At 41.0% G+C, this 14,273-nt stretch overlaps 1 protein-coding gene across 3 annotated transcripts in view; it reads right to left on the minus strand.

The window, feature by feature from the left end:
- Positions 1–725: 725 nt before the first annotated feature.
- LOC102283927 (aldehyde oxidase 2) overlaps positions 726–14,273 on the minus strand; it is a 77,955-nt gene continuing 64,407 nt past the window's right edge. For 2 of the 3 annotated variants that reach the window (XM_070388438.1, XM_070388426.1), the window contains 2 exons: positions 3,644–3,719; positions 726–2,605 (listed from right to left, as the gene is read on the minus strand). In XM_070388438.1, coding sequence (XP_070244539.1) covers positions 3,666–3,719 — 54 coding nt within the window. In that variant the 3' untranslated portion in view covers positions 726–2,605; positions 3,644–3,665. Of the gene's footprint in view, positions 3,009–3,643; positions 3,720–14,273 lie in introns of all 3 variants that reach the window. The other variant, XM_070388433.1, reaches the window with a different exon arrangement.

Genomic DNA, 14,273 nt, shown 5'->3' on the forward strand with positions numbered 1-14,273 from the left:
TCTCCAACTATTGCTGCCTTTTTTTTTTTTTTACTTTTTGGTATCTTGAAAATCAGAAGGCATAATTTTTGCTACTTGTCTACCCAGTTATGTGAGACTGATTAAGTGTTTTTCACAGTTTCCGGGGTTGAGCTGGGAGCAGACTATTTTTTCATTTACATGAGAGAAAACCCACCCAGAGAACCCAGGCTCTGAAGGCAAATATACAAATGCCTTCTGTGTACCCAGGACCCCGGGGGAAGAACTAGGAGGGTTCATAGAGTCCAGATGAGTGTCAAGGATTACAGTTTCTCACTGTTATGGGCACCAGGGTTCTTACATGGAAAAGGGGGTGGAATTGTCTAGACAGAGAAAGGGAACAGCATCTTGCTCAGTGGGTCCAGCAGGTATAATGGGCATGAGTGACTGGGCATTGTGGGACCAGCTATTTCTGAAGGAGACAAAAAAGTAAAAAGTAGCTAACAAAAATGGTTAACACTTAACACCCTGCACTTGTGTAAAAACTGGATGAGATGGTGATATTAGAATAAGTCTTTGCCCTGCACACCTTTGCATATATTTTTTTAACTGTGTGAATGTATTACTTATCCAAAAATTCTAGTTAAGTTTTAAGTTTTATCCTTTACCAAGCCTTACAGAGCTCAAGGAACTGGTTTTTAGGATGTGGTTTCAAATATGTCTTTTTAAAAAAGTACTTATATCCATGCCATCCAGATTTTAGTGCGTAAACTTACATGAATAATTTTTATTCAGATCCCTCTGTTCTTGGTGCTTTATAGTTCTCAACCATGACAAATGAAAAATCCTTAGCCCTAATAGGCCAAAATTTTTTAAAAATTATGTTTATCATCATTTAAAATGACACAAATGATAAAAACACATGCATTTCTCACATTCATATTAGATTACACAGTTAAGGATTTTATTTTCAAGAGCCAAAACATTTTTTCTTTATTACTTTCAACTTATTTCACCCTGGCTACTCCCACTAAGTTCCCAGCTCTCCTGCTCCAGTGGGCAAGAGTCTTGTATCATTTATGCCCTGCCCATGACCCTTCTGCTCCTGTCTCCTTTTTCTCTGTGCTCCTGTCCCACTTCCTCCCTTGGGCTCCTGTGGCCCAGTGGGGCCTCCCACCACTGGACAGGCCTGTGGACAGCCACATCCCAGTCCCTTCAATAAGACGTGCTCATGGCCTTCAACGACCCTCAGAATAGACTACATGCCCAATCTTTGCCTTCTTTCCCCAGATACCCAGCACTCTCAGTTCAGCCTCCCCTCCTTCATTCACTCCAGGAGTCACTGCAGATGACTGTGAGCCTGATGGTATGACTTCTGGTTGACAGAGCATCATTTTACCCTCTGACTTTTTGGTCAAATGAGGCCTAATTCATATGCTGGTTTCTCCTTCTCTGAAGGCCCCTAAAATGCAGGTCAGTGGAATCTGATGGATTCTGCATGTTTTAACTACAGCATAAAGGTGATTACAATTCAGGATTCTTTTCCTCTACGTTGTTTTCATTGTAGTTCAGTCACCCAGTCGTGTCCGAATCCTTGCAACCCCATGGAGTATAGCACACCAGGCCTCCCTGTCCCTCCCATCTCTGGAAGTTTGCCCAAGTTCATGTCCATTGCATCGGTGATGCCATTCAGTCATCTCATTCTCTGTCACCCTCCTCTCCTTCTGCCCTCAATCTTTCCCAGCATCAAGGACTTTTCCAAGGAGTCGTCTGCATCAGATGAGCAAAATACTGGAGCTTCAGCTTCAGCATCAGTCCTTCCAATGAGTATTCATGGTTGATTTCTTTTAAGATAATTGGTTTGATCTCCTTGCTGTCCAAGGGACTTTCAAGAGTCTTCTCCAGCACCACAGTTCAAAGGCATCAATTTTTTGGCATTCTACCTTCTTTATGGTCCAGCTCCATGGCACCTACTTCTATATATGGAAAACTGAGCAATTAAGCATTTCTGAAACTGATAACAGAGTGGATACTTTTTCATAACCAAGTTAAAAAAAAAAAGGGTTTTGTGATAATATATTAAAAATGTTTTTACATTGTTTTTCCCCTCCAAATTCCAAAAGAATGTTAACCAGTTGCATAGCTGACCTACATGAGGAAAATATTCCTTTGCTGTCCAGTGCTCATAGCTACTCCACAGTAAAAACAAAATGATACAAAACCTTTAGGACTTTTATGGTGTCCTTACAACTGAATCAAACACATCTCTGGGAAAACTAATCACATGTTCATCTGCTGAGAAGTATCTTTCATTGTAGAATTGTAACCTGGATTACTAGTTTAGTTAGATTGGATGGGTACACAAAGGGAAATTTTGCTTTCACAGCAATATTTACATGATATCTTCAGAAAAAAATCAACGTTATGCTCCTTGCTGTGACAAGTGCAGTGTTTGATTGGTGGCCTTTAGGCTAGAAAGTCTAAGTCAACAATTTGGAAGTAATGATTCATCTTTTTAATATAATAAAATCTGAATAATATTTCTAAATTTTGTGTCTTCCACCCCCACACAACAGTACAAGAATATCAGTTTGGAGTCCAGTTAGCATTAACAAACCATCTTTTCACTTGTGAAAAACTGAAACTCCTGGGAAAAAAGAAAAGATAATAATTATAAAGGGGTACAAATCTCAACTTTGAAAAGAACAATAAGTAGTTGACAAAATGAACTGTAAGCTTCACAGATTTGAATAAGTACATTTAGGGAGTTATTTATTCTCTCTTGCCCTCCATATCTTCATTGATAAAATAAGAATCAGAGAGGTCATATAAAATGAGATCAGAGGTTTTTAAAAAAAGATTACTTATTTTTGGCTGTGCTGGATCTCCATGGCTGCTCTGGCTTTCTCTATTTGCGAAAAGTTGGGGTTGCTCTCTAATTGTGCTTGGGCTTCTCACTTCAGTGGCTTCTCTTGTTGTGGAATATGGGCCCCAAGGCAGGAAGGCTTCAGTAGTCGTGGCTCCCCGGCTGTAGAGCACAGGCTCAGTAGCTGTGACACATGGGCTTAGTTGGTCCAAGGCGGTTCCCTGACCAGGGATTAAACTCATGTCCCCTGCATTGGCAGGCGGATTCTTTTCCACTGAGCCATTAAGGAAATCTAGTTTTGATACTTTTTTAGCAGAGATTTAAAATGTTACGGGGAACACACACACATATATGATTTTAGTGTGGAATAAATTTAGTAAGGTCAATGTTCAGCACATAAAGCAAATACATATGCTACTCTGAAGAGTGCAAAAATTTGAACTGCAGGTAAAGGAAGATAGTTAAAGACTCAGGGACTTCCCTGATGGGTCAGTGGCTAAGACTCCATGCTCCCAATGCAGGAGGCCCAGGATCGATCCCTGGTCAGGGAACTAGATCTTGAATGCCACAACTAAAAGATTCTGCATGTTGCAGCTAAGACCCAGTGCAGCCAAATAAATAAATATTGAAAATATTGGATAAGATTAAAAAAGAAACAACTATACTCCAATAAATATTAATTTTAAAAAAGGGGTTTAAAAAGGAAACTTGATTTACACACTTGTGCAATCCTAAGATATCACAGAACACAACTTGAAAACCACTGGACTAGCTGATCTTGTCATTTTGAGTAATTCTCTTTCAGCTTATTGATCTTACCTTTAAGGCAATGACAGCAGTGTTATGCTACGGTGATAGACCAGGGTTTAAATGTCTTAGGATCATCTCTTGGGATCTAAGAAAGAAAGTAAATTAAATACTAAACATCATAATACCTTTGTAATATTTCACCAGGAAAATGATATCAAATCTGTAGGTTTTGAAAGATGTTTCTGATGGGAAGCAGCAGGATTTTCCTGGGGAATGGGATTGTACCATTCCTTTCAAATGACAACTCTGAAAAGATAGGCGGTCAGTGCTGTCATCTCTGTTGATCATTACATTGCTAATTAAGAGGGTACACTCTGGTGGCTCAGACGGGAAAGAATCTGCCTGCAAGCAGAAGACCTCAGTTTGATCCCTGGATTGAGAAGATCTCCTGGAGAAGGGAATGGCTATCCACTCCAGTATTCTTGCCTGGAGAATTCTATGGACAGAAGAGCCTGGCTGGATACAGTCCATGTGGTCACAAAGAGTTGCACGTGACTGAGCGACTGACACTTTGACTTTTTTGGATTTTTTACCTATCTTCTCTGCCTCTCAGATGTGAATCCCCAAAAGAATTATAAATCCAACGAAAAACTTTGTGGGAGGAGGATGGGAAGGGCAAAGTGGTTAGGCTGACAGTTGCTTGTAGTTTACAGACCCAGACTCCTTTGCAGGGATCTGAGAAGAGCCCTGTCTACATGCCTAGCCAAGTGATTTGGTTCCAGTTAAACTCCAGCCCATTTCTCTATTCCGGGCTAGAAGCCCCAAGAATTTAACCTATTTGTCCTTCTTCCTTCTGGTCCGCAGCTCCCATCTGCAGAATTCTCTCTGCTGGGTTTGCCCCAAAGCAGAATAAACAGAATGTACATTCCCGCCTCCTCTGCGTTCATGTTTTTGTTTAAAGAGTTGACTTTTAGTTACAAAAGTGTTAAAAACATAAAAAACTTTCTGTAAATAATGAAAAGTGATGAAGATTTCAGAAAGCTTGTCTCCTGATATTTATTTCACACAAAAAAAAAAAACAACACAAAAAGAGGACAGAAAACCACAAACAAAAACACAGCCCAACTCCTAGCGTGTCAGGATATCTTTACCAGCCCCATTCTTACTGTTTACTCTCAAACTGTATTGAAATGTAAACAGAGGGCTAGTTTGCCCTCCTGAGAGGGACTTCCCTGATTCTCTAACCTAACTGCTGCACTAGGATTTACTTGGCTGTCTTATTTAGGGTCAGCCTGTTCCACCTGGACTGGGCTGGATGCAGGACAAAGCTCCTCAGTCTCGTCTGAGGTAGATTCAGGTCAACTCTTCTGTTAAATTTTAGTCTCTCCAAAAACCTGTTTCCTATTCTTGTCACCAGACCTGGGTTCCTGGGGTACTCTTCTACTTTGGGACTCAGATCAGTACTCATTCTCTTGCTACCCCAGTCTTCTTGGGTCTCACCCACTCCCTAGCTTCTTGAGCAAGGACCCAATTTCCCTTTTTCCCTCAAGGATCTCAGCTCTGGGATGTAAACAGATCTTCGCTGGCCTTTCATGATCTTCTCTTTCACTTCTCCCTTGTTTAGGGCCATCATTCCCTTTCTCCCTCTTCCTCTTTCTCCCTGTTGGTTCTTGATAGCTATGACTAAGGCAATATATTGACTTTGGTGGTCAAGACTGATTCCACTTATAGCTAAACCTTCTGAAGTATATCTGTGCCCAGGCTCACTGATTTCAGTGCCTAGTGTCATCAATCCAGGATTGTTCATCACCCTCATTGTGCAGGAAAGGATGAACTCAGGAGGCCTCCATTTTCCAAACGCTGCACATTCCGAAGAAAGGGTTAGCCTTTGACCAACTCCTGGGAGTAACACCCTAGCCCTTGGACTATCCTGCCTTGTAAGAGTGCCTTTGTTTACCTGAGGTCTTAATAATATCACTTGACTTCTGGAAGGGCTGGACACTGAGTGACTAAGGTCAGCTTTGCACACAACCTGTGCCTATGTGACTGATCCCTAATAAACTCCTGGACACCAAGGCTCAGCCGAGCTTCCCTGGCTGGCAATACTTCATGTATCTTCTTCTTCCACATTGTTGCTGGGGAAAGCAGGTGGCTCTCTGTGTGACTCCACTGGAAGAAGACACCTGAAAGCCTCACCTGGTCTCTCCTGGACTTTGCCCCATGTGCCTTTGCCTTTGAAGATGTTAATCTATACCCTTTCACTGTAATAAGCCATTACCACGAATAACAGCTTTCTGAGTTCTGTGAGTCCATCACTGAGTCATCAGAACTGAAGGTAGCCCTGGGGACTTCTGACCCAGTCATCATCATCATCAGTGTGTATTGACCATTTACCACGTGTGACAGCTGCTAAATGCTTTTCATGTGTTTTATTCAAACCTTTTAACAACGCTGTAAGGAAACTAGAGTTATTCTCTCCACGAACGTTTCCTGCCATTTTATAAAGAAATTAAATTATAAGTGGTTAAATGCATCATCAAAAGTAGGCTGGATGGCTGATTCATGTTGATGTATGGCAGAAATCAACACAATGTTGTAGAGCAATTACCCTTCAATTAAAAACAAATTAAAAAAAAAATTAGGGCTGGGATCACAACCCCAGTGCCTTTGACTCCAGGGCCATATCTTAATCACAAAGCTAAGAAATTGTGTCATAACTCCTTTCCCTGACTGGAAAGGATGGCTGCCTTTTTCCTTTTTCCCATTCTGCATCCTTTATTCCCTCTCTTAATCTGAGGATGCCTCCAGTTTTGCCAGACTAAAGGAGCAACTTTCCAGAGACCAGGTAGAAGAATTTTTAGATGCAAAAATACATATTCACTAACAGTATCAGATCATCCCCTTCAGCAGTAAGAAAGGTCACTGTATGAAGTGTTACCACGTGTTGCCTCCTGGAACAAGCATGTTCAATGTCTTCCAAGACACCATGAGAGGCAGGGAGGAGGAGGAGGTGGTGAAGAATGGGCGAGTTCATGCCTGTCTGAGTGTGTGAAGGTGTGTGTGTGTGTGTGTGTGTGTGTGTGTGTGTGTCCTGCCTATCTGCCTGTGTGTGCCTCTCATGGGAGCAGGATCACAGGCTCAGTGTTCTGCGGAAGCTGTTGCAGTAGCCCAAGTCGTGCGATCTGTATCTGTGCTCTGTATCACAGAATCCATGTGACTGAGGCATGACTGTGCTGCTTTAAGGTCCTGCTGATCGTCTGTGGCTCAGCTTCCGGCAGAACAGGCTAGATACTGCATGTTTCCACACGTTGCTGGAGTAGGTTCCAAAACCATAAGGAAAGGGCATACAGGCTTGTAGGACTGGCAGTACATCTCCCCCTGCTCAGAGGAACGCAAGCCTGTGTGTGGGTAGGATATGGGGTTGAGGACTAGTATTTGGGGGCAAACCAGCTGAGAACAGTGCAAGTAAAGTAGGCTTGTCACAGCACAGGAAGTGCTCACACGCCTTTCCTCTTTCATCGTCAGGAAGGGCTTCCTTTGCTGAGCTAAACAGGTGGCACTTTTAATGTTGCCAACTCACAGAGTGTGTGCACCTAGAAATGCAAAAGAAGCAGGGAGGGAAAATGAGACATGGGTCCTAATGAGGTAGAGGGAGAAGAGTAGGTGAAAGGAGGCTGTTTTAGGGTTTTTTTTTTTTTCTAGTTTTTTTCAAATCAAAGTATAAATTGATTTACAATATTTTATTAGTTTCACGTGTCCAACATAGTGATTCAACATTTTTATAGATTATACTCCATTTAAAGTTATTACAAAATAGTAACTATATTTCCCTGTGCTGTACAATATATTCTTGTTGCTTATTTATTTTATATTGGGTTGTTATTATGGGAAAACCCAAGTGAACTTTTTGGCCAACCCAATACATAGTAGCTTGTATCTTAAAAAAAAATTTTTTTGACTGTACCAGACAGCATGTGGGGTCTTTATTCCCTGACCAGGGATTGAACCCACACCTCCTGCATTTAGGATTGTGGAGTCTTAACCACTGGACCCCCAGGGAAGTCCAGTAGTTTTTTTGTATCTTTTAATTTTAATACTCCTCCCTCCTGCCCTCTCTGAACTGGTTATGTTTTAGGTTTTCAAAGTGGAGAAGGTAAAGGTCTTCAGAAAAAAGACATTTGCCAACTTTATAGAATTACAGGGCAGGACAAATTCTAGAAAGCATAATTTTTCTAATTTTTAAGATTGTGGCTTCCTTCATGTCTCTGAATCATAAAGTTGTTTTTTTAATGAAATTGTTTCTAAGGAAAGTCCTAATTTGAAAGTGTTGATTAGGCATTTTCTGTATACCTTTAAAGGAAATGTCCTCTTTTTTTCCTTGTCCTATTTTAAATGACTTTACAAAATACATTTCCCAAGAATTACAATTTTCTCTCTCCCATCACTAAAAAGGAAATTTTGTATAGGAATGATATTTCTGATGGTGTCTGTTTGAGCCAGGCTGCTCTGTTGAGCTCAGAGCAGAAACTAACACCAGCAACACTGTTCTGACCAGGAGGGAACCCCCTGAGAAAGGACCCGTGGATAAGAGCAACAATTAACTACTGTAATCAAGGTAACCATACTCGTCATATACATTTTTTTTGTCATACTGGTCAAAAAAATTTTTCATATGATTATTCAATTTGTAGAACTTTTTACAACAAAAATGCTCCAGGGACTTCCCTGGTGGTCCAGTGGTTAAGACTCCATGCTACCAATGCAGAGGGCATGGGTTTGATTCCTGCTCCAGGAACCAAGGTCCCTTTTGGCCGCTGGGTGCAGACGAAAGATTTTTAAAAAAAGCTCCAGGCTTCTTACCAATGCCTGCTTCTCACTGATGCTTAAAGCCAGTTATCCATGAAAGTGGCTGCTAAGTGTTAAGGGCTGTTTTTTTTTTTTTTTTTTTCCCTGCCCTCAGCAGGTCAGCTTGATTTAATGTGGAAAGTCTTTTTAAGCCTCTGGGAGAGGCATATTTTGAAAAAAGGTCATTAGCAGTTATGGATATTTGGTGGAGACCAGAACTGTAATATTTACGTAGTGACTTGTATTCACACAGTATTTTTACATGCATTATTTTACTTAATTCCAAAGGAAAAATACAGAATGTTTAACCATCATTTCTGTTGAAGAAGTAGCTATACACTGGTTTTTATTTACCTTGTGGTTATAAGAAAGTTATTAAAAGAAGAGATCTGGGACTTTCCAATGCTCATGTTCTAGTATACAGACCTTCCGACTGTCTCACCTTCTTACTTGTAGAACAAATTGTCTTTTGACAAAAGTATTCACAGACCAAATACAAAGAGTATCAGTGTCTGTTTCTAAAAAAAATTGGTTTCATAGTACAGTGTTGTATGCCAGTGTGAATCCTTACATATGTCAACTAAAAAGCTACATTGTAGTTGGAGCAAATGTATTGGGTTGTCCAAAAATTTCGTTTGGTGACATCTCACAGAAAAACCCGAACAAACTTTTTGAAAAACCTGAAGAAACTTTTGGGCCATCTCAATAAATTCTAATGCAGGTTCAAATTTGCTCTACTGTGCCAAAAAAACTGGTCAAGAGCCAAGCTATAAGAATTTTAGGAGGCCTGCTGTGTGAATGAACAACAGTTTCTAAAGATCTGAAGCAGTAGATCTGCATTGTGATAGAGGCTAGTTGCTAGGAAACTGCTGACTGGATAAGAACTATTCAGGTTTCACCCAAAGATGTGAAGATAGAGTGGCTTGACCACATATTTCTATTTCTTTTATCTCTCTGCCATGGAAAACAACAGCTGCAGCCTTTCAGTTGTAAGTTTTTTCTACCAGGGAGGCAAGATCAGAACTGCCCCAGGGCATTTGCACTGGCTATTCTCTGCCTGGAATACACCCTTACCAGCTTCATGCTTGTTCCTCCACTTCATTTAGGCCTCAGATCAAACATGAATACTCCAGAGAAAGCTTCTTTAATAATCTAAAATAATCTATCACATGCTAGCCGCCTACTCTTCTGTTTTGTGTGACAATATTTATCACCACCTGAAATTATTTTGTGTATTTCTTTACTTGTTGACTGTCTGGTTTTACCAATAGAATGTAGGATCCATGTGGCAGAGACTGACTATCTCAGTGTTTTTTTTAGTTCCGAGCAGTGCTTGGCACATGGAAAGGGCTGAGTAAGTATGCTAGATGAATGAATGGATTGTAGGATGAATGATCAAAGCTGGGCTTCATCTCTTACCCCTTTGACTGTAAGAAAAGGTTAAGGTTAAGTTACAAAAGTTTGTCCCATTGACACTCAGGGATAACCCAGAGTTGGGCAAGCACTTATACTTTACAGCAATTATCTTCCCTCTCTGCTATGCTGTAAACAGCTAGAGAGAGGTGCCTGTGAGTCTAGTTCACCACTATACTCCTGAACCTCAAACTGTGGAAGAAGGGAAATATCATTTAATTTCTTGAATTTAAATAAGACATGAAAGGTAAGGAGGGGGATTAGCTGAGTGAGGAAAAGCAAGAAGATGATTCCAAGCAGCAGGAAGAGCTGGTGGAGGCCTCTGTCCTTGACATGTGGAACAGACAGATGAAAGCAAGTGTAGCTGAGGTGGAGAGACAAGACGAGGTAGGGTACCTCGTGCGGCTGGAGAAGTGGGGGAGTGCTGGCCAGGCTGAACTCTGCAGGTTTATAGGCTTGGCAGGGCAACATAAACAGCTTTATCTTTATCCTAAGAGTGATGGGAAATTTCTCACCTTGTGTACATGCTAGAAGGACACGATCATGTTTGTCATACCACACATCTCTGGTGGCAGTGGGTGTAGGGAGACCAGTTACAAGGCTGCTTTGACCCAGGCTAGAGAGATGGAAGTTGGACTTAGAGTCTCTAGAAAGTAAGCTTCTTGAAGGTAGAGATCACTCTGTTTGATTCACTGCTGTATTCTCAGCACCTAGATTAATGCCAGGCATGTATTAGATCCTCAATAAATGTTTAATGCATGAATGACATAGTGGTTAGACATGAAATCAATAGAAATGGAGGAAAATAAACTGACCTCATGTATACTTGAATCAATGGGAAGACAGCCCTTTTCAAATCCTTGACAAGACTTGGGTGATCCAACAGTTTCTCTGTTCTAGCCTACAGACCAGTTATGAGGTCTGTAACTGGTCTGCAACCTAGAAACCTGCAGAGTCCAGGGTGCAAAGCACTGACTCATTAGAAAAGACCCTGATGCTGGGAAAGATTGAGGGCAAGAGGAGAAGGGAGCAACACAGGATGAGATGGTTGGATGGCATCTGATGGCAGCTGACTCAATGGACATGAGTTCAAGCAAACTCAGGGAAAAAGTGAAGGACAGAGAGGCCTGGCATGCTGCAGTTCATGGGGTCACAAAAAGTTGGACATTATTTAGTGACTGAACAACAACAGGAACATGACTGATGGAAGAGATTGTTGGGGGCTCAAACTGACAGGGTGTGATGAGGGACTAGCTACTGAGTATGAGAAAGAGAAATGTTGAGCCAAGTCCAAGGTTTCCGGTTTGTGTTACTATATGGATGGAGGAATACTGACATTTCCTGGGACAGGAAGTGGCAGTAGAATCTATATTCGTGTGTTTCTGGTTCCCTTTGTTAAACTGAGAACCAGGACTTCCTCCTCGCTGTCTCTTTCAGGAGGCTCCACTCAAGTCTGGCTCTAATTGTTCTCTCTCTGCTGACCTACAGTTAAGGAGGTTTGTAGGCTAGAAGAGAGAAACCATTGGGTCACCCAAGTCTTGTCAAGAATTTGAAGAAGGCTGTATTCTCATTGATTCAGATATACGTGAGGTCAGTGGAATTGCTAGGAATATTGAGGGTTGGATAAGAATGAAAGATAAATGGTCTTTCTCAACATGTTCTAAGTAACCTTAATAACAGGAGGGTTGGTATTAAGAAGTTAAAACTTCTGCCCTGTTCCTGCCTCTAAAACTTGTTCCAGTGGCTATAAATAAAGATGATAAGTTTGGAGGATAAACAATTTTTGCCAGGTATTTTCTCTTTGGGTTTAAGCAACCATATTTTTTGAGTGACGTTGCATGGGAAAATGATCTTCTCAATCCAGATTTCTTGTGAATGCAGGCTCAACCGAGTCACTCCCCATTATACTATTCAAATATTTTAAAATATTTATATTAGGGATATCCGATTTTGTAAAATGAGTATATAAATAGGATATATATATATACAAACCTATATGAATATGTATAACATTCACTTTGCTATACAGCAGAAACTGACAGAACATTGTAAGCAAATTACTACAATAAAACTTTAAATAAATAAAAAAACCTATATGATTTAAAATGTGGTTAAAAGTGTGCATATGTGTGTATTTATAAATATATATACACATAACCCAAATGGTTATGTTATGGTTATTATGGTTATTTTTGGTTAGCAGGATTAGGGCTGATTTTAACTTTAATCTTATTCTTTTCAGCATTTTCTAGTTTTTCCATAATGGACATATGTGACTTTTATGAAGATAAAAATACTTGTTATGCAAATGAGGTTTGTAATATGAAATATAGATTATAATATGAGGTGATATTTAGAATGAGTATTTTCCTGTGGTCATGTATGGATGTGAGAGTTGGACTATGAAGAAGGCTGAGCGCCAAAGAATTGATGCTTTTGAACTGTGGTGTTGGAGAAGACTCTTGTGAGTCCCTTGGACTGCAAGGAGATCCAACCAGTCCATTCTGAAGAAGATCAGCCCTGGGAGTTCTTTGGAAGGAATGATGCTAAAGCTGAAACTCCAGTACTTTGGCCACCTCATGCGAAGAGTTTACTCATTGGAAAAGACTCTGATGCTGGGAGGGATTGGGGGGGCAAGAGGAGAAGGGGACAACAGAGGATGAGATGGCTGGATGGCATCACCGACTCGATGGACGTGAGTCTGAGTGAACTCCGGGAGTTGGTGAGGGACAGGGAGGCCTGGCGTGCTGCGATTCATGGGGTCGCAAAGAGTCGGACACGACTGAGAGACTGATCTGATCTCTGATTTTAATACTCATTCTAAAATACTTATATTTTAGAAAATGAGAGGTCACTCTCACATTGACTGTGATCATTTAGTTGATGGGTGTACAAATCAGTACATGCTTTATATCCATGAAGACATTTATTAATCTTACCATGAAACCATCAGATTTGGGAGAAAATGTGGCCTCCTTACATGGGCCAGGTAGCTGACAGGCTGAGTTTCAAATGGTGAATGAAATTAAAGTGATTCACATTTTATCATTGCATGTGATGGAGTGACTGCCAGACAACTGGACTATTAAAAGCGGCCTGAAGTCTTGGAAATGAAGAAATTCATTTTCTAAAAGCTGGGACATTTGAAGGCTGAACATGTTCAACCAGGCAAGAAAGGAAGATTAGTATCTTCTGTTGTGTTTTTTTGGTTACCCGAATCTGCCCCATTTCAGAAAAGGATATTTATTACTGCAAAAGGTGATGGAGGACTTCTGTTTAAGGGTCAGAAATGCTTGTGCTTTTGGGAGTGGAGGTCACATGATTCTGCAGTTTCGTGTCATTGGTGCTGTTGCGAATGGGCAGACATGGCTCTCCAGGCCTGAACAGCCCAGAGGAGTCCCTGCGGTGAAGGAGGGTGGGGTCTCTGGCCTTGACCATCTGAGCAGGGACTGGCCTGAGGCAGATGATTGGAATTCTTTCTGTGGACAGTGCAATTGGCTGAGGGTCAGCCTGAGGGGCAGAACCATCTCTGGGAGATGGAGGGAAATCCAGGATGGTTAGTATTATTGGAGTCCATGAAATGCTGAGTCAGATTTGGAGATGGGGAGAGGACTGGATCACGCAGGGGAAGGGAATGAGTAGTTATGAAACATTCCTTTAAGTAATATTCCTAAATCCTGAGTCACTTTGTTCTTTCACTCTATGGCTGGCTGTTTTAAGGAGGTCAGTTAAGTATTTGGGTTTCCTTTAATATAGTTATGAAAACACACATTTCTTTTAAGAAGTAGAGAATCAGTTCTTTTCTCTCTAGGAGGCAGTTATTACTTCTTTGGAGCCAGATGGTCTGGGCTTGAGTCTTGACCTTGGGTAAATTACTATACCTCAGTTTCCTCAATAGTAACATGAAGAAAATCATAGTAGTTACCTGATAGAGTTGTAGGAATGAGTAGTGAGATAATCTGTAAAATATCTAGTCAGTGTGAACTACCATTACTGTTGATGTAAGGAAGCTATGAGGAAATCAGTGCAGGGTGGAACCAATGACCCACCCACTACCGAGTGTCTGCCCCAGCCAGCAGGCTGGCGTTGCTGTGTGCACATGTGTATAGCAGATGGCTCCCAAATCCTCACCCCTGGGCTGGGAGGCACTGCTATGAAATGAAATGAAGTGGAGAAGCATCAGCGGGACATGAGACCACATGTTTCCTGAATAAAAGACAGACTGGGTGTACTCTGTGTTTGTACAGAGGACGTGGAAAGTGACATTATCAAATACTTCTCCTTGACCTGGGTTATTTTTTGTGTATTTGTTTTTGTTGAAGAATTGGATAGATTAGGTAGGATAGAGGGAGGGAATATTTAGAATGGTTTGGTGAAAATGGTCTGTTGTTTCATATTTAGCTATTTGTTTCTGAAGCACCATAAATTATCCTACTTAAAG

This window comes from Bos mutus, chromosome 2 (assembly GCF_027580195.1).
Source record: "Bos mutus isolate GX-2022 chromosome 2, NWIPB_WYAK_1.1, whole genome shotgun sequence".
Taxonomy (NCBI): Eukaryota; Metazoa; Chordata; class Mammalia; order Artiodactyla; family Bovidae; genus Bos; species Bos mutus.